The 20442-nt window shown below is 43.9% G+C and overlaps 1 protein-coding gene across 1 annotated transcript in view; it reads left to right on the forward strand.

The window, feature by feature from the left end:
* IL17RB (interleukin 17 receptor B) overlaps positions 1 to 20442 on the forward strand; it is a 169926-nt gene that overhangs the window by 100234 nt on the left and 49250 nt on the right. The window contains exon 8 of the mRNA XM_085627621.1: positions 3440 to 3505. Within this exon, the coding sequence (XP_085483747.1) occupies positions 3440 to 3505 (66 nt within the window). The remainder of the gene's footprint in view (positions 1 to 3439; positions 3506 to 20442) is intronic.

Consider the following 20442-nt stretch of genomic DNA (forward strand, 5'->3'; position numbering starts at 1 on the left):
ACCAGAGATTGCCTGCACTACCCATCACCATAACCTTAATTTTGTATCAGTTTTTAGCGTTCGTCAATGGTCCTTAATCCATTCAGCCGAAGTAGAGTTGGAACACTTCTGCCAATGAAGTGCAGCTCCTCATTCCGACAAGCAGTAAGGTTTCATGGAGGCTCAGTAGGGTGCCATAGGCATACATGTGGACACGAACCCACAAGAATGGAAGAGCGTATCCATGGCATCAACAAAGATATTGAAGAGGTAGGGGGAGACAAAGATTACCAATTGGAGACTCCACAGGTTAGCTGGAAGTAGCAGACAACAAAGGAGTTAATTATATATTTGGAAACTAATTCTGCAGAAAGGATTTAAGCCAAGACAGGGCGATGCCTACAATGCTAATCTGACTACTTCTGAAAACAAGCAATCTATTGACATCCTCCCTGCAGGTGGACACATGAGGTCCTCGGATGGAGCTACAATAGCACCATCTACCACAATCTTGGAGCTATTATTGTAAAATAATCTGGATAAAGTCTGTTGCCTAGAGAAAAGTCAAGGGGAGAGGAGTTGACCTAACAGCTAGGGCGCTCGACCTCGGACCTGGGGAACTGGGTTCGAGTCTCGGTAATGACGCTGAACATCCTGTGATTCTGGGCAAATCACTTAGGGCCATATGTAGGTAGCTAAATACCGGTCGGTAACGGCCGAAATTCGGTAAATATCCCGTTACCGACCGGTATTTAGGCATTTGAGATGTAGGAGGCATGATTTAAGGATTCGGTAATTTACCGAATCGGTAATGGATCGGTAAAATACCGAATCGGTAAAATACAGATTCGGTAAATTACCGAATCCTTAAATCATATGTAGGGAGCACTCAAGTGAGTGTTTTATTGTATCCAGGATTCGGTATTTACCACCAAATACAGGTTGGTGATAAATATCGAATACCTTTCAAAAATCTATTTTTTGCTGTTTTGACAGTGCCATGTGGCAGACCTACATGCCCTTAGGGCATGTATGTGCGCCACATGTGCACACATGCACGATTCAGGGGTGCAACAGGGTGTCAATGTGACACCCTGCCACCCTTGAATATGCTCCCCCTATTACCGATTTGGTATTTACCGAATCGGTAATGGTGAATGGCTTCCCATTGATTCCTATGGGCCTCCAGGCCCATAGGAATCAATGGGAAGGTATGCCTCATTACCGATTCGGTAAATACTGAATCAGTAATACCGAATCTTTCCGAATCGGTAAAATTTACAGATTTTTTACCTACATACTATTTACCGATTCTTAAATACTGAATCGGTAAATTTCGGTATTTATGAATCGGTAAATAGTATGTTACCTACATATGGCCCTTAATCTCCCTGTGCCTAACAAAAAATGAATGTGTGTCCTCATGTAACGTAACGTAACTGGTGCTATGCAAAGCGCTCTGATACCTGATTGGATTCGGGTCAAGTTCGCGCTATATAAAACTCTGCAAACAAAAAAAAAAAACAAAGGTGAGTAATGTGCAGAAATATGACTCCACCTGTCATGGTGTATCATACTTTCACGTAGAGTTGGAATGGGCGCACATGGACCCATCAATATTTTTATGAATGAAGTTCATGAATTGGGTACGTTGATTAGGGAACCTGTCAAGAGCGGCCAGAGAAATAATGTAAAGCCTTCTCAGCCAGCCATATGTTTCAGGTTTGTGAACCAGCAGAGACAGATTTGAGTTTCCATTAATAAATGCAGAGCCTGATGTACAAAACACTGGTTACAAAATACTAGTCACAGACTGCGACCAGAAATTGTTTGGGACCGTTGTGGAATTTTGTGGAACGGCCTATGTACTTATAGATTAGTCCACTAAATTCGAAATAAATTGTAATCTAAACTACCTCATGAATGTAAATGAGATAGGTCACAAATTGTAACTTACTGTAATTGGAAGCAATCAAATGGATGGTTACCTGCTGGATCAGAATGCTAGCATGTCTGTGTTTGCATTTAAATAACATGAACTTTTTTTAATGCAGCCAGTTTTCCATAATGGAAACAGAGAGTTTAAAAAAAAAGAAAGTTTACTTTTTATAAAACATTTGTTTGAAAGTTGACAGTGGTACTCTGGAGCACTGACTTTCCCCAACAACATTTTAGTTTATTTCACAATGGGAAAATGGGTTCTATAGTACCCCTTCCCTTTTGTAAATGGATTAACAGCACAACTCGGGAGTTAGTACATTTTCAATGTTTTACAGTCTGATTGCGGTTGCAAAAAATGTATACACCTTCTGAAGAAATCGCTATTTAGATGGGACAGTTACAAAGCACTCCTTCCAAAAAGCAATACCTTACAGTATTGCAAACCCATTTTAGGAGTCAGAAATAATGTACTGACTTCTAAAGTAGTGTTTATTGATATTAAAAATGACTTTTAAGATTGCAAACAGTGATTTGAACATAAAACTGTTTTGTACATCAGGCCCTCATTTCCCAAATTAGGACCCAGATTTACTAACTCTTTGCGCCAGGTTATTGTTACCTTTGTAATGCAAACACGATGCAAAGAGTTATGTTTGGATTTACTATCCAATGTAAATCAGGTTTTGAATTGTTTCCCAAAATATCTCAAAGTTCTGCAATGAACTGTTTTGTGTTACAATGCACCAAGTGAGTGTTCCATGGATAGTGCATGCCCATTCACATGCAAACATCCATGTGTTTTGATGCAAATCTCTATCTACAAACAATAATAGATGGGGATTGGCATCAAAATTCTACCCTTCCTCAGGGCAGGTGCATAGAGGAGAAATGTTTTCATACAGCACACATACAGAGTGGAAAAGTGTTAAAGATAGTTTCGTAAGGGTCCTCTTCCAATACAAAAACTACTCCTTACAGAACGCACACACCTTCGCACTATGGCATAAGCGTGTGTGCTGACGCATAGCAGCAAAATGTGCACCAGAGCAGGAAGTGAGGAAAACCGTGCCAGATCCTGGTAGATATGGAGCAGTTCTGCTATTTCCTTTTCGAAACCCACCTTACAACTTTTCACCCTCTTGTTTAAATCATCAATGAGGGGGTTATTTTCTAGCATTTCGTGCAAGTGCATACTTGGAGTGTAGTGATACAATTACATTGAATAGATTTAATTATCATTAAAAAAGGCTTGTGCAGTGCAGCACGAGCTCCCATACAACCCTTAGTAAATGTAGGCTTAATTTGTGAAGGATTAATTACTATAGATGTTTTTGGAAGATTATGCGCATGTTTCTGAAGTTATTAGTGATCAAGAAAATACTTTTCCTGTCAACAGTTTATTACTACAGAGTCGCTATTGCGACTCTAATGTGTGTGTTTGTTAATGTGTGTTTTAAGATGGTTTAAAGAGTTAATCTAATTGATTTTAATGTGCTGTATAATTTGTATTGTACTTCAGAATAACAAATCAAGAACATCCCTTTTGATAAACAGCACTACTGAACTTGCACATGCTGTTGTGGTGGTAAGTTTACATATCTATTTACCTCTTTTAAAGTAATCTATGATTAGTCAAGTCAACAACTGTGTGCATGTCTTTATGTGCACCCAATATACTATTCCCAATGTAAGTAAGTAATATATTTATTGTACAGTTAATTAAAACCATAACAAAGATTGACCATCTCTTATTAAAATAAAAAAAACAAAGAAAAGGAAAACTGTTAGCCATAGTTAAAAACACACATTTAAAATTGCGGAGAATGTCCACTCCCCCGGCCTTAGTGACCCATAATCTTGTTTCTTCATTTCTGTTGACAAGTATTAGCGGCAGTTCGTGAGGTAGGATTACCCCTCTGATCAGAGTCTTGGCTGCAGAATGATATCAGGCCAAGGGATGTAGATTTAAAGTGCATAGTGACACCTCAAAAAAGATCAAAGATGGCCATATAGTTAGCCTATTAATGATTTCCTTGAGGCATTTACATGTGCAAAAAACGCTTGAAATAATGTGCTTAAAACACTATTGCAGTGCACTTATTTTTAAAGCGAAGGTCAACTACAGATAAAAACTTTACTAGACAACAGCTTAGTTGAGTGTCTTCGCCAGAGAAGCTTGCAAGCACCGCTTGTCTGCACGACCGTATTTGTTTTTTGTTGAAAGTAGGTCTAAGTAGTAGCCGGCGCTCTTGCGTCAACTCACGGCAAATAGTTATGATGTGGACAATGTCCTCCTCTCCTTCCCCGCAAAGACGGCACATAGCTGGCTTTGGAGGGCGCAGCCAAGGGGCAGATGGTATACCGTCGGTAATAGACCTAATCGAAATTTCATAAACTTTTCTTTAATGGTTCTGGAGAAGTTAGAAAGGAGGTAGGCTTGAGGAGTCACTTTTCTGTAGGTTTGTATCGTGAGCCAGCCATGTGAACGTTTTATCAAGGCCGCTTTGTCTTGTAAAATAGACTCTTTTTTGACAATGTTGTTTACGATTTACTTGAAGCTTGCCATGTCACTTGAAGCTGGGCAATGTCCCGGACATTGCCCAGAGTTGCCGTAACCCCAACTGGTCCAGTGCAGTGTCCAAGAAATATCTGGCTGGGCAAGTCTCTATTGTTTCTACTTCTCTCCACAAGTAGAAGTTCAGCGTTTCTGGCTGCCCTTTTTTTTATCTTGAACCAGGTTATAACAAAGGCTCCTTTTCTGGCTAGCTCCTGTCCCTGTATCCCAAATTCCAGCCTTATTTGCACCAGGGATGTATATCCAGGCAACCCATAAATTATTCTCAGCGCTCTTGCGATGGTGCCATTTAATATTTCCGCATCCCTCCATCTCATGGCTTCACTTCCATAGGTGATTGATGGTATCAGTTTGGCCTGAATCACCTTGGTCAGAGGGAGATAACTTGGGCCAGCGGTTATATTCTTCAACTTTCTTAAAGCTACTGCTGTTGTTAACCCCCTCTATTTTATTGCCTCAAACTGGGCTTGGTAATTGCCTTTGTTGTCGAGCATAACCCCCAGATATTTGTAGACTTGTACGACTTCAAGCTTGTATTTTGCCAGGTGCCAGTTGTATTTTGTTTTTATTTTCCGGCAATTTACACACATGACCTTTGTCTTGTCTTGGTTGATACTTAGTTTGTTGTTTTCTGAGTATTGAGATGTAATGTCCAGCAGGCGTTGTAATCCTATAGATGTCCGACTAATGAGTACTAAATCATCTGCGTATAGGAGGTTAGATAGCTGGCGACCTCCCAGCTTCGGGGCATGCGCATTGCTTCCATTAAGTTGGACTGAGAGCTCGGCCATAAATAAATTAAATAGTGTCTGAGCTAATACACACCCTTGTTTTAATCCTGAGGTTGTATTAATCTTTTTCGATAGATGGTCTCCTGCCCCCAACTTTACTTGTACCCAGATGTTACTGTGCAGAAGGATTAGTTGTCTTAAGAGCAGTAGTGGAATGCCTAGCTTTTTTAGTTTTTGCCACAGGATATTTCTGTTTATGTGGTCAAATGCTGAACTGTAGTCAATAAAGCAGATGTACAAAGGCTGTTTGATTAAGAGTGCAGCGTCTATCATTAGTGAGAGGGCGGAGATGTTAGTGACAGTACCCATATCTCTACAGAAGCCGGTTTGGTTATAGGGTATTGCTTTGATTTCTGTAGCCCATGTTGTTAATTCTTGGAGGAGTACCCTGGCTTAATATTTGGCGTCATTATCCAAAAGAGCTACCAATCAATAGCTCCTCAGGTCATTCCTGTTGCCTTTTTTGTAAATGGGAGAGATTATTGAGCCTCTCCACGATGATGGTAATATTGACGTCTGCATGATTCTATCAAAGACCGGTTTAAGGACTGTAGCCCAAAATTCAGGATCTTGTTTGAATAATATGGGCGGAATCCCATTTGAGCCAGGAGCCCCTTCGCGTCTACCTTTCAAAATTCTTTTGTGAACTTGTGTTTTTGTGATTGTACAATTCTGTCCATTTTCTGCATTCAAATTCAGCTGAAGCGGTTGAATTTCTATACTGGGCGCAGGAGTATTTAAGCCAATTGGGGGGTCTGATCTTTGTTAAAATGAGGTTCAAGGAAAGTTATCCATGCTTCTTTTGTGACATTGGAACTAATGCGCTGACCTTGAGGGTTAGATAGAGCATTAATTCTCTTCCAAAATTGTGCGCTATTGTTGTTCTTAATATCGTACATGAGTCTGGCCCAAAGAGTTTCTTCGGCTTCCTTTTTATTTTGCCAGATAAGTTTTTTGCGAGTAGCTTTTAACTGCCTCAGCTCTTGCAATGCCAAGGGATCTTTCTTCAGCCTCCGCAGTGTGAGGTTTATCCGTGTTTGTAACTTTTTACATTTGGTGTTGTTCCGTATATTGAAGCCAGGCCGAGGATTTTGCTGATACTTTATTCTCCCGTTTAGAGAGTTGGCCTTTATATCGCTGTAGCTGTTACGTAGGGCGTTTGTGAATGCCTCCCAGCCTCCAATTGTGTCGGGGATAGCTACTTTCCCTTCTTCCCAGAGTTGTTTTGCTCGAGAGAGTAGTCCTTCAGGATCGTTGGTGCTGCATTTTACTCTTCTTTCGTTGTTGGTAAATTCTGTACAGAATGTATTTGCTGGGGGCAGTTTATATAGTGATGGCTCTTCTACCGTGATATCCTGGGGTAATTGTTCACTAAAATCTTCACTCCCAATGCAATAGTTTTTTACTTTTGTAAACATGCAACAAGAGCAGAATGTGTAGTCAATTGTTGACCTTGTTACAGTATTATTAAATGTTGCTGTTTGCGGGCGATCTCCCGGGAATCTGCCGTTTAATGCACGTACGCCCAGTTGCTCTAAGAACGACAATACATTTTTTGTGATGTTTGTGAGTCTTCCGTCTGTACTAATGTCTTGGGGCATTTCCTCCCAAGCAAATGGATCCTTCTCTAAGTTGATGTCATTAACTCGTCTCCTCAGCATGTTTAAATTGAAGTATCCTGTGATTATCCAATTATTTGTCTTCTCTTCTGTTATTATTTTCACCAGCTCCTCCTTTAGTTGTTGACTCCCTTTGTTTTTATCGCGTGGGTGCAGATAGAGGTTTACAAGTATTATGTGTTCTTTACTTGTCTTCCCCTGTAGGGTGATTCGGTTTACTTGCATTTCATTTGGAGGTGCTAGGTTGTATGGTAGGGGTTCTATTGCGTAAATGCTGCTTATGGAGGTGTATGTGACAAGACCTCCCTTGTTATGACCGAATTTTGCATTTCTATTTGCCGGTAAGTGGAGCATGTTATAGCCATGCAGTGCCGTTGGTAGTTCGCTCCATGTTTCCTGGAGCGCAATTATGTCAAATTTCATTAGATAAGTTAGCAAGTCTCCCAGCCCATTGATGTTCCAGGAACAGATTTTCAATAAGTTCTTATGTGGGAATACATTATGCTTAGAGTGTCATGGTCTTCCAGTTTTGATGTTTATTGTCCTGGTGACCCTGCTCCACTCCAGTGTGGGTCTGCTTCTGTCCACGAATGCCCTTAATGCATTGTATTCTCCATTTGCCCTGGGCTCTATGCTGTTGCTACGCGCCCCTCGCAGTACTGAGAATAGTCGTGGGCTCGGTTGTTCGTGGCCGGAGTTTTCTTCTTGGCACTTTGACTGTTTTCGTTGACTCTGGTCCTGGACAGTCAGGTGACTCTATAAACTCAACTGACTCCAGGTCAGTGGTTTTTATGTTCTCAAACGTATTGATGGACCTCAGTAAGCGCAAGATGTTACCCCTGTTTAATATATCAACCCGACCCCTTGATATGTACTCTAGGTGGAACATAATTGCTGTAATAGCGCCTGAGTGCCCTGTTTGTTGGGCCATAATGGTCTCTGTCGCTATTGAGGACTCTTTTGGCAGTGATGGCCCCCGTGATGTCCTAGTCAGGCCTAGTGACCGGCTATTGCTTACTATAGCTTTCTCCATGTTCAACGCTGATGTTTTAATTGTCACCCCCTCCGTGTTGATGCTGCTTTGTGGGACTGTTTTTTCTCCTGCTGGCTCCCTCGAGCCATTAGTTGATGATATAGTTGAATCTTGTGTTGCCTTATTGAAGGTGCAGTCCATTATTTTTGTTATCAGTGGTTCCCCTGAAGAGCTCCCGCTGTTGTTCCCCGGTTTCTGCTCCAGTCCATCACTGATCAATTCGATGGCGGTTGTTCGCACAGTGATTTCTAGTCCTTTTTCCTGGGTTGGACTCTTTTTTTCCTCTCGACCCAGGGTTGTGTCTTCTTCCTCCCTACACATATGTACTAGTTGATCGTCCCTTAGTTTGTCCCGGGTCCTGTAAGTTCTATCCTTGCTGTGTGGCGATGCCTGCATGGGTTTTTGGTTTCGCCCCTTCCTCCTTTGTTTTCTCCGCTGTTTGGCGGATAGTTGTGCCCCTTCAGTCGGTGCCTGTTTTTCCAGAAAGTTGCTGGATTGAGTAGTATTACTCATCAGGGCTGCTGTTGCTCCTTCAGTTAATGCACTGACGTTTAACCCTGGTATGGATGAGTCCCTATCCTCGCAGAGCTGATTGCTGTCTGATGTCTGTGCCCCTCTTGCAGTTTGCTTAGCCTGTGCCTTGTGTCTTTGGGGTCTGCTTAGCTTAGTCATTTGTAGGCCACTGACACTGGAGTGGGTCTCACCTGGCATTGACTGGGCAGGTACTGCTTTCCTTATGTCAGCAAGGAGGTTATCCAATGCTGATGGTAATGTTGCTAGCTTGTCTACAATTGTTTTGCAGGTGCAGCTGGCCTGGGCGAATTTTGTCTCTGACTGTGCCCTCTTGATCAGATTGTTGAGGTTAGCCAGCTTGTCATCTATGCCAGCAACAAAGATGGAGAGTGAGTTGAGGACTGACAACTGGAGGTCCATCTTATCTGATTGATACTGCAATGCGTTCACAGACATTTGCATTGTATGCAGTAGAGTAGACCAGATATCATCCTTATCCAGTGATTTATCCTTTTCGTTGTTAAGTTTTGGAGAGTTGTTATTTCTTCTTTCTGACTCGCCTCCGTTGGCAGCAGAATAGGACGCGACTAATCCCTCCCATTCTTCAGGTGTGAGGTATGAAGTCTCTAGTTCGATTTCATGAGACATTAGTGGTCGTTCTGTGTTGCAGTCAAGTTGTGGTGCGACAAAGCTGAGTTTGGTGTTAAGTTTTGCCCGGTTTAATTGAGCGTGCACGTCTTGTAAGGTTGGTGATTTTTCGACCTCTATTTTTTTTGTCGTATTATAAGAGTCTATGCTATCTGCTTCGCTCATATTAGACGTGTTCATCTCAGCTGTGCACACCTCCGGGTGCTTGCGTATTCCAAGTCTCTCCGGTGAATCCTGAACAAAAGTGCCCACATTGAGAGGGTTATCATTAGGATTATCTTCTGTTTTGGTCCACAATGGCGTATCCGGTTGCTGTGATGAGCCATGAGCAGCAGGGCTGTGCTTCTGATTTCCGGAAGCCTCCGGCTCTCCTCCCAATTGCTGTGGTGACATTTTAAGCAAGGATCCATCATTAGCATGCTTGTAGAGGATGCTGTTGTTAGTACTTTCCCCCTTTTTTTCCTCCCTACCTTCAATTCCCCCCTCTGCAGTGGTTGCTCTGTAACTCACCGCCTGTTCGGGTGAAATGTGCCTGCTCCCATTATCTATTGCTTTGTTTATAGGCAGGGCTGTCTCCCATTGATTCAGGTCGTCATATCCCAGGTAATTATCTTCCTTGAATACCTGGGTCCTTGCCTCCTTGATTATGGCTGGTGCGTCTTTCCCCTAATTTGAGCTTACGTTGCCACTACCAAAACCATAACTTTTACCGGCGGCTGATAGGTTTCTCCAATCTGGCCCCTGCTGCTGCCATTGCTGCCGCTGTTGTACCAACTGATGTTCCGTTTGGTATGCATTGAGAGGTTGGAGTGGATCCGGGAGGTTAGTTATTTTACTGCTATTTAAGCACAGCACCGGCCCAGCGTCTTTTAAAAATGAGAATTTTGTATAAATTTTCGGTTGGTAAGTTGTCTTAGGCAAGTTGGAGTCACTGCTTAAGCTGCTTGCCATACCACTTGACAAGGGTTCAGGGCTGTAGATTAGGTTGTGGACTTCATCTTTTGACCTCACGAGTGCTTCGGCGCTACCCTTATTTGTTGACTTCTTGTTTGCTCTCCTAGTTCTTTTGGCAGGGTTTACAAGTTCCTGTTGCCTTATCTTTCCGGATCGCATTATTACGGGCGGGATGTTGTGGGCTGATTTAGGTTGAAGTAAGGATCAAGTTATTGCCTCGGCTGCCTACTGAGGCCACAAATGTTTCCTAGTGTCGCGTCTTTCGATATTAATATCTTGTTTCCGCTCTCAGTAAACCGCTCTTGTCACACCTCGTGGTAAGATGGCAAAATGGAGAGAGGGGGAAAGCGTATCCGGAATATGGTAGAATCTGACTGTTCAGATAGCGGCGACAAAAAGGTTAGGAGGTAAGGAGGTAGGCAGGCTAGAGAGCCTGGGGTTATAGGCTTGTAAGCTTGCACAATAAACCAGCGGATCAATAGTCACTAATCAGTAAAGTCAGTAAGGTAATGAATCAAGAAGCCTCACCATACAGCCCGCTGTGTCTTGTGCACTGTCCTCCGCTCTCCTCCAACACCTCCTTTGTCGACCTCTGTGTCCTCAGGTCCCAAGTTTCCAAGCCCCCGAGGGCCGCCACAGCCACAGCCTCTCAACCTCTCGCCGCTCCTCTCGCAGACGCACTCGCGCCCTTTCCGCTGCTACAGTCCTCCACGTCCCCCGCGTCTGTTTGTGGCAGTGTGCCATATGTGTGCAGATCGCGATCTCTCGCTGCATCAACTACCTCCGCTCTGCTCCGCTGACAGGCTCTCAGCGGCGGATGTAGGTGCACAGGTTGCAGGTTGCGATTGCGGACCGTAGAACTCCTGCCCTCCTGCAAACCGCCTCGCTGCCTCTGCCTCTCCTGCTCCACTCTCTCACGCCTGATCACCGTTTGTCTGCCGTTTGACTACCGCTCCTGATGCTTGTTAGTATCACTGCCAATGCACTACTGCTGCTGACGTGTAGGCGTGCTCCCGCCGGGGTGGGGGGGGCTCTTCTCTGAGGTCTTCTGAACTCTTCACAGGGCTGTGCACAGGGTCACTCTCCACTCTCCACTCTCCACGAGCCCCTTAGACCCGCCGCTCACCACAGGTGGGAGTGCCATGGGAACAGCTCTGAGCCGCTCCGCACCGGACCTCTGATCAATGCGGCAGCGGTGCGGCAGCTTTCACGGCTAAAGGGGGCTGGTGGGTGGACGGAGGGGCGAGCGAGCAAAAGCAATAGCCACAACAGTCCTGCTCAAGCTCAAGCCCCGACCAAATCCCCCGAGTTCCGTGCATGCATTTCGTTTTCGTTTTCGTTGTGCTCGGGCTCCAGCTCCGCGAGCTCCTCCTTCTCCTTTCCACCGACTTTCGGCTCCCTTCACCCTTCTGGGGTGGAGGCTGTCAGTCACCGGCCACAGTCCCTCGAACCTTTTGAAGCAACTTTCGCGCCCAATGTAGTTTATGGAACAGTAGGAACGTGTGGAATTTGGTGGCATTAGATTCACTATTCTGACTCCAGTCAGTGAAACAGTAGGGAAAGCATTGGACTTCGAAGGGGCAAATGTACTATTCTTACTCCTGTCTAAGCAACAGTAGAGAAAGTGTTGGACTTCAGATGGGTGAAATTTCTACTCCCACTCTAGACAGCGCAACAGTAGAGAAAGTGTTGGACTTCGGAGGAGTAAAATTTACTGTTCGCAGTCCAGTCTGTATAACAGCAGGGAAAGCATTGGATTTCTGAGGGGTTAAATTTACTATTCCCACCCCAAACAGCACAACAGTAGGGAAAGTGTTGGACTTTAGATGGGTAAACTTTACGATTCCCTCTCCATTCTGAGCAGCAGTAGGGAAAGCGCTGTACTTGATGGGTTAATTTTATTATTTCCATTCCAAACAGGACAACAGTATGGAAAACGTTGGATTTTAGAGGGGTAACATTTGCCATTCCCACTACAAACAGCACAACAGTAGAGAAAGTGTTGGACTTCAGATGGGTGAAATTTCTACTTCCACTCTAGACAGCGCAACAGTAGAGAAAGTGTTGGACTTCGGAGGAGTAAAATTTACTGTTCGCAGTCCAGTCTGTATAACAGCAGGGAAAGCATTGGATTTCTGAGGGGTTAAATTTACTATTCCCACCCCAAACAGCACAACAGTAGGGAAAGTGTTGGACTTTAGATGGGTAAACTTTACGATTCCCTCTCCATTCTGAGCAGCAGTAGGGAAAGCGCTGTACTTGATGGGTTAATTTTATTATTTCCATTCCAAACAGGACAACAGTATGGAAAAGGTTGGATTTTAGAGGGGTAACATTTGCCATTCCCACTACAAACAGCACAACAGTAGGGGAAGTGTTGGACTTCGGAGGGGTACAATTTACTATTCCCACTCCAATCTGTGCAACAGTAGGGAAAGTGTTGGACTTCGGAGATGTTAAATTTACTATTCCCCCTCCGGTATATGAAACAGTAGGGAAAGCATTGGATTTCAGAGGGGTGAAATGTACTATTCATACCCCATACAACTTCACAATAGAGAAAGCGTTGAACTGTATGGAGGTTAATTTTACTATACCTACTGTAGTCTAAACAAGAGTAAGGAAAGTACTTCACATCAAACACATTACATATATAAGTAACACCATGAATGTAGAAAAAATATTAAACTCTTATTCTAAAAATTATGAATTCGCATGAAATATAGGTATTTATAATTATATAATAAAAAACACAGAAATGATAAATATTAATTAAGTCCCACCCTATAGCCCTACAAACCTAGCAACCCACACCTAAAATATAATTTAAAAAACTAACGATTTCATAATTTACATATCTTCAAATCAATAATCAATTCTTAATTAACCATTACTTAATTAACTTCCCAGCCTAAACCCAACAAACCTAGCAGCCCACAACTAAAACAATAAAATAAGTAAGCATTCCATTATTTGCATATTTAAATTTTAATTTAATATTTAATAATAATAAATAGTTAATGAATTATTACTTAATTTTTCACCCTGTACCCCATCAAACCTAGCATCCTGGACAAGGGTGGTCCCATCTGCGCCCGTCCACGGCTGTCCAAGGCTGGGCTGGGGCCACTCTTTTGAACTTTTGTTCTAGGGACTCTGCGTCTTACCTCAGCACTAAGAGGCTACGGGGCAAATCATCAAGGCCAGGCGATAATTATCGCTGAGCGCTCTTAGCGCGAGATTAATTATCGCCGGCCAACTCTGAATTTTATCGCGGAGATAGCGTGCTATCAGCAACGCTCATCTCCAAAGCGATAAAATTCAATGCGCAAGCTGCCAACTGTGCGATTATCGCAACGTTTGGCGAAAGCTTGCTGATAGGGCAAGGCAGACTTAGCCATGATATCCACCTTCCATAGGACATCATGGCTAAGTCCGTTGAAAAGCAGGTGTAAGGAAAGTAGCGATAACCGAGGTTATCGCTACTTTTCTTGTCGCTCTGCAGGTTAGCGTGTGGCTAGATAATAGGAGAAATGTCGCTTAGCGACATTTCTGCCGTTATCTTGGGGTGGAACGCCTACTTTGCATCTCATTAGAGATGCGAAGATGGGCTTTGGGGGAAAGGGCAATAAGGCAAGGATTCACACGATAGCGTGACCTTGCTGATTAGGCGATAAAATTATCACCGCTTTCCGTCCGAAAACGGACGCTAAAGTGGCGATAATTTTATCGCCTTGCCTTGATGAATATGCCCCTCTGAGTGGTGTAATTAGAGGTAAATTCTCTGATTTTGGTTTTATCTGACTACTAGCCCGGGTTTACTAAATTATGGGCAGATGGAAAATTGCACCAGCCACAAATTCCACTTGTACTACTATGGATAGCTCCCTGCAAAAAGTCGTGGGTGCAATCAGCAAGTAAATTGAGCTTGTTGAGCTGCAACTTTCACTAGCCTCTACTACATCTCTACCCCTTCCAAATACTGCAGATGCTACACCAGACCCATTTGTGACTGACATCGAGTTCAGGACCCCAGTACCACTATCTCCCGTGGTAAGGATTAGTAATTAAGATGAAGCCCTTACCAACGATGAAAGAAACTTGCATGATTCCAAATTGACTGGGGAGGAGAGCAGATCTATACAAACAACAGGGGAGAAGAGGAAGAGATTAGAGGTGGTAGAGGCAGGACTAAAATCAAAGGGTCAGTCTCCAGACAAGACACTCTAATAGGAAGCATAAATAGAACAAAGGGGGTATGGGAAGAGGGGACACTCTAGAGAGTGTAGACATTCCTCTTTTTAACAAAATCAGTAAACTGGTATCAGAGGCGCTGGCTCCCATCTTAGAACGCCTGGGTCACATTGAAAAAAAGCTTTCCCTTATTGCAAGGGACCCAAAGAAGAAACTAACATTGAGGGATGTGGATACACAGACTACCAATAAAGATGCTCCACCCCATGACAGGATTGTCCCCCCTTTAACAAAACTTACTCCAACCACAAATGAGGACGCCCATGTGGTCTCCCCGTGAATCCCCAAGAATGGATCCCCTGGGAAATAGTACCCCCTAGGAAAAACCAAAAGGTGGGACAAGGGACTACTAATTGCATTGGGCATGATTTGCCGAATGGGGGCAGACGCCAGTATGCAAACCCAAATTCCAACAGCTTACTATATCCACCTTTAAGTGGAGAAGGAGCAAAAGATATTATACTTTTGCCACCAGACTGCACCCCTATACACTGATACTAACAGGAGTTGCCCCCTCTCCTCTCTCTCCCCCCCCCGGACGCCACAAAGACTGTCATAGTCTCATAAATGAATCTGGCCATGGGTGCCATAGTAAAGTGTTGCCTCAGACAAATTTATTTGATAACATTATTATGGCTCAGCGGGTGAGTTGGGTGGGCCATACTGCAAAATCTGTGGAGGTGGATCGCGTTGTTCTTGACTTTAGGGACCCTAGTTATGTGCTCTCTCTACTGACGTAGGTTTCAAATAAGAGGGATAAAGGGGGCGTTTTCCACTCACACAAGGGAGTAGGAGGTCCAAACTGGTAAAGTGCCCCAACAGTGAGACTTACAACAAGAATGTTACCAGTTGTTCCTCAATAGAAAGAGAAGAATGGAGGTGAATCGATAAGAGAGCCTCATAGGACTACATGTGCGTTATATGTAAAGTGGGTAATCCTTTTGTTGGATTTTAATGCCCTCACACACCCTTTCAGGTGTCATGCTTCATCATCTGGGCTGCTCCTCGTCGGGCCGGCGGTGCAATGCCCGACGGGCTCCCTAAAAGGGGCACTTTATCGGAGTTCTTTTAATCCAACAGCCGTTTGGTGAAGTGCGGGTGTGGGGGCCTGATTATTGTAGATACGAAGAAGTTATTTAAAACAGGGTCGAGAGTACCGATATAGGGATTAAATTTTATTCTAAAGGTCTCCTTCCCTGATTAAAAGGTGTGTGTGGCACTCGGTAGAGTGTAATGTCTCTAATTAGAGTGCATGAGATTGGTGGTCAACATGTTTCTCGCTCAGAGCTCGTGCGCTCGCGATTCGTCAGGACCTATAAAACTATCTACAAAAAGGGGGGACTATACAAAATCTTGGTCTCCTAGTCACAATGAGTAATGTGAAAAAATCATTAAGCTAGAATACCTGTCATGGTCTTGTACTACCTGTAAGAGAGGGAGGACGGTAGGTTAAACAGATCATTGTTAAGACATATATGACCACAGGTAAAAGCATAACAAACAATAAGGCTTTCAAGGTGATTCATCTCCGTCGAAATTTAAAAGGATCAGTGGTGACTACTGATGCATGAGCGTCAGGAAACCGCTCATATAAGGTGGTGTACCATCAAAGTGAACTAGAGTGACTATTCACCTATGTGGAACAAGTAGAAAATATAATAATAAAATAAAAGCGGCAGAAAATATCGTTGGACTCACCCTATTCAGTAGGACTGCAGACCACAACAGTACTTGGTGGACTTAGCGTGAGCCAAAGAACCTCTAAAAGTAGGTCTAGACCAAAGGGTAGTAACGAACTTAATGGTATAGAACTGGGAAAGGAGAGTCACAAGTCACAGCAGTTAGACATGAGGACACATGGAGCAAAAATAACATAGATAGTAAATGATTACTTAACCACGTAGACAGGCTGTGATCCAAAAGGGGTGTAAAATGGATGTAAAATGGATACAAGGTCGAGACCCATTTAAACAAAGGCTATCATCCAGCTCGCCTATAGGAGCCTGTATCAGGGACAGATTCTACGATCTAATGTGTGTGAGCGCTTATCCCACAAGCTCGCAAATATGCGTGGTGTACTTTGCTGATAGACAATGTAAATAAATAGAGAGCTAAGGGTCAGAATTGGAAATTAGCCAAACCGCCGGTGCTCCACAAGTAATGGAGAGCCTGGCGTCAGAGGGGGACCTTTAGCATGGCGCCAGCGGTGGTGTTGTTCAATTATTACATGGTCTTAGAAGTGTATGCGGTGGTTTCAGGAAAGAAAGAAAACGTAAAATGTACTCACATCTGCCCCGCTCACGCTGTGTTTCTAGACCTACCCGAGCCACCGAGTCTGGGAGGTAGCGTCCGGGATGCTGCACGGAGATTAAGTGCATCCGGTGATGTCACGTGATTAAGTCACGTGATCGCGACTAACTCACGGACAACAAACTAGTTAAGCGTGTTAAAGCAAGCGTTTTAATGTCAGTTCAAAGAGGAGATGCGCAGTGTTAAGAATCATCCTCGGGGTCTCACAGACTAAATTAGTTACTCTCCAGTGAAGAGGGAAAGACAAAAGTGTCGGCCATCTTGGGTTGGGAGATGTGTTTGTCAATAAAGTTAATCATCACTGTCACAAGTGGCAGAAACTAAAAGGAAACGACGAGGGATGTAAGAATAACCTAAAATAGGATGTGGCAGGGGATAGGATTGTTGCCACGGTGCCTCTAAAATCATTGGGAAAGGCAAAGTAATATCAGCAAATATTCATAGGACAAAGGACAGAGGTGGGTGGCAGGATTTCATGAAGGACAGTAAATGAAGGCTGCTGAAATCATGTCACTCTAGAGCTTGAGTGACCCCCATGGAATATCGTCATTGAGCCCAATGACATGGGAAGACAGACGGTGTATCCATCTCTGTTCCTTCTTAAAAAGATTGTGTTGAGATAAATGGGGGTTGGCTTCTAGAATAAGCCATTTAACAGAATCTGGTGAGTGTTGCTTCTCAAAGAAGTGGGCACTGATCTTACTGTTCTGTTTATGGCACCGAAAATTGCTGCGATGTTCTGAGATTCGCAATTTTATTGGTCTGGTCGTCATCCCTATGTAATACAAGTTGCAGGGGCATGTAATGAGGTATATGCAATTGTTGGTATTGCAGTTTGTATGTGACCTCAATTCCCAGGTGAAAGTAGTATTGAGGGTGACGGTTTTATGTATCGATGTAAACTTACAGGCTGTACACATACCACACGGAAAGTGTCCTTTTACTGCAGGGAGTTGCCACAGTGTGCTTTGTGTAGGTTTGGTTTTGGATCTGGGTCTGGTTTGAATCACCAAATCCTTAATATTTTTCGAGCGTCTGTATGCAAACCTGGGTGGTTCAAGATTCATCGCTCCAGTATTAAGGATGTTCCAATGCTTCTTTAAAACCTTCGTCACTTGATTGGTGTTGGGTGAGAAAGTTGTGACACAGGTAAGGATGTCAGAGATAGTTGTGGTGTTTTCTCTGGGTTCCAAGAGGGCTTCTCTGTTATTATTCCTGGCCCGTTTTTTGGACTGGGTGATACTCTTCAGTGGGTATTGTCTTTCCCTTAGGTTACGTGAAATAATTTCTGCTTCACTTTTGAAAGCATCAATTGTGCTGCAATTCCTCCTCAATCTAAGAAACTGCCCAAAGGGTAAATTCTCTTTGAGAGCTCTTGGATGATGGCTGGTGAAATGCAGTAGGCTGTTGCGATCAGTGCTTTTCTTATAGAGGGTCGTGGAGAGAATGCCCTCGGTCAACATGATGGTTAAATCAAGAAATGCAATATGGGAGGGGGATGCTGTGATTGTGAAGTTAAGGTGGGGATTCAGATGATTGAGCCATGTAAAGAATGCTTCATAGCTCGTAGAATCTTCTGTCCAAAAAATCAAAATGTCATCTATAAATCGTCTCCATAGTAGAATGTTATGACGATATGGATTTGTATCACTGAAAATATGTATCCCCTCAAACCAGGCCATGTATAAACAGGCCAGACTCGGAGCAAAGGTACTTCCCATGGAAGTACCTTGGGTCTGGTGATATAGTTGGCCTTTGAACTCAAAAAAGTTCTCTGTCAGGGCTAAGGTGGCACACTCCATGATGAAGGACACTGGAGTTGGCGATTCCCAAGGTTCATGTCCAAGTACTTCCTCAATCACTTCAAGAGTTGCCCTTTGTGGGATGTTTGTGTACAGGGCTTCAACATCTAGAGTGATGAGGAAGTTGATGTTGTGGGTATCCTGGGTCTGGTCCAGTAAGCGTAAAACGTCCGTCGTGTCTTGTAGGTGTGACGGAGTACGTTTGACTAGGGGTTGCAAGACATGATCGCAGAATTGCGATATGGGGTTCAAGAACTGAGTTAATGCCCGATACTATAGGGCGTCCGGGCACCGGTGTGACCCCCTTGTGAATCTTCGGTAGAATATAGAAATAGGGGGTCCTCGGTTCTTTTTTGATTAAGACTTAGCCAACCGTTGCTCTCTGCTGAGTCAACTAGACCAGTAATAGTCGTTTTTAGACGTTCGGTGGGGTTGTTCGGAATAGGGGTGTAGTACTTCCTGTTGCCCAATTGTCGCAAACACTCGTTGTCATAATCAATAGTCGTCATTATGACAGTGGCCCCACCTTTATCGGCCTGTTTAATAGTGATGGTAGGATCGTCGGCCAATGTTGTAATGGCGAGCCTCTCTGCTCTGCTGAGGTTGTTGAACTGTTTATGTACAGAAATGGTTTTGATATCCTTTAGTACTGCCTGCTCATATGTCAGTACTTCATTGGGTATCATCCCTGCGTGGGGAGTGAAGGTTGAGGGGTTGTGTAGACCTGTATCATTGTCAGGTATGTAGTCTTTGCCCTCAAAGAAAAATCTCAACCGGATCTTGCGGAAGAATTGGTGTAATTCGCACGTTTGGGTGAAGAGATCTACCCTAGGGGTGGGAACGAATCCTAGTCCTTTCTGAAGCACATCATCCTCTATGTCTGTCAATTGTCTGGGTGACAAGTTAACAACTAAGTTTGTTTTTTGGTGTGGCTCCTGGTCTCCACTCCCCGTTGGGGTGGTTCTTCCCATTGTACTCGTTTCTCTTGTGGGGCCCCTCTTCTTCGCCCTCGCCCTCTGCCCCAACCTCTGCCTAAAAAAGGTGAGGGCTGGTTCATGCCCTGGGGTGCAAATTGAGGTAAGCCGTGAGGGCCAAATTGAGGGGGGCCCTGTGGGTACATTGGGTATTGCCAAAAGGCTGGTCCCTGATAAGGTGTTGGTGGAAAGAAGTTATATCCACGTCTACCTTTCTTCCCTCTAGACTGATTAGGTCTCATATTCTCAGTACTAGAGTCACTGTTGGTAGAGGATCCTCTCCTCGAGGAATCCGAATCATTCTCCGATAGGTAGTTAGTGTTAGGCGGGACATAGTCTGCTTTAAGATAGGGGTAGACTTTCTCCTTATCAAAGCGTTTGATGTCTTTTTGAAGTTTCGCAATTTTCTGTCTCATTAAATATTCTCTGTGTTCGGCTATCTCGTTGTTAAGTTCAGTTAGTTTTGATTTATAATGGGAGCCAGGATTGCTTTGTTTGAGACTATTTTCAATAGTCTGGATGCGTGTCAGTAACTCATCTGCCAATCTCTTGGCAGTATTCACAATCAGGATCAACAAGTCCCTGGTGCACTTCCACGATATCTGAGACCATTCAATTTTAAATTGCCCATCCTCCCAGAAAATTCTGGGGAAATTTTTCACTATGAGGCCATTGGGAGAAATATTGGCCCTGAAGTACTCAGTCATAAGGGCACCGTGAAGGGTGATGCGTACCCATTCTCTTTTCATATCTGAGAGTGATTGCCACTCGGCTGATTGACTACCAGTGGCCAGTTCGTGGTCGAGACCCAGAATGGAAGGGGTCCGGAGAATTTCTGCTGCTTGGTCATCCCCATAGCTCAAGCCCTGTCCCTCCATGATTGGACGGGTAGGGTGGAGAAAGGGATGTAAAAACAGTTACGCAATGGGTAACCGTAGGGCTCTCACAGAAGGGAGAGAGAAAAGGGAAAGTACGATAAGCCGGGGGATAGAACAAATCTCACCCACCAATCAGAAAATCCCACGGGGGTTTAAGCCGTGCAGAACATA

The sequence above is a fragment of the Triturus cristatus genome, chromosome 9 (genome assembly GCF_964204655.1).
Source record: "Triturus cristatus chromosome 9, aTriCri1.1, whole genome shotgun sequence".
NCBI lineage: Eukaryota > Metazoa > Chordata > Amphibia > Caudata > Salamandridae > Triturus > Triturus cristatus.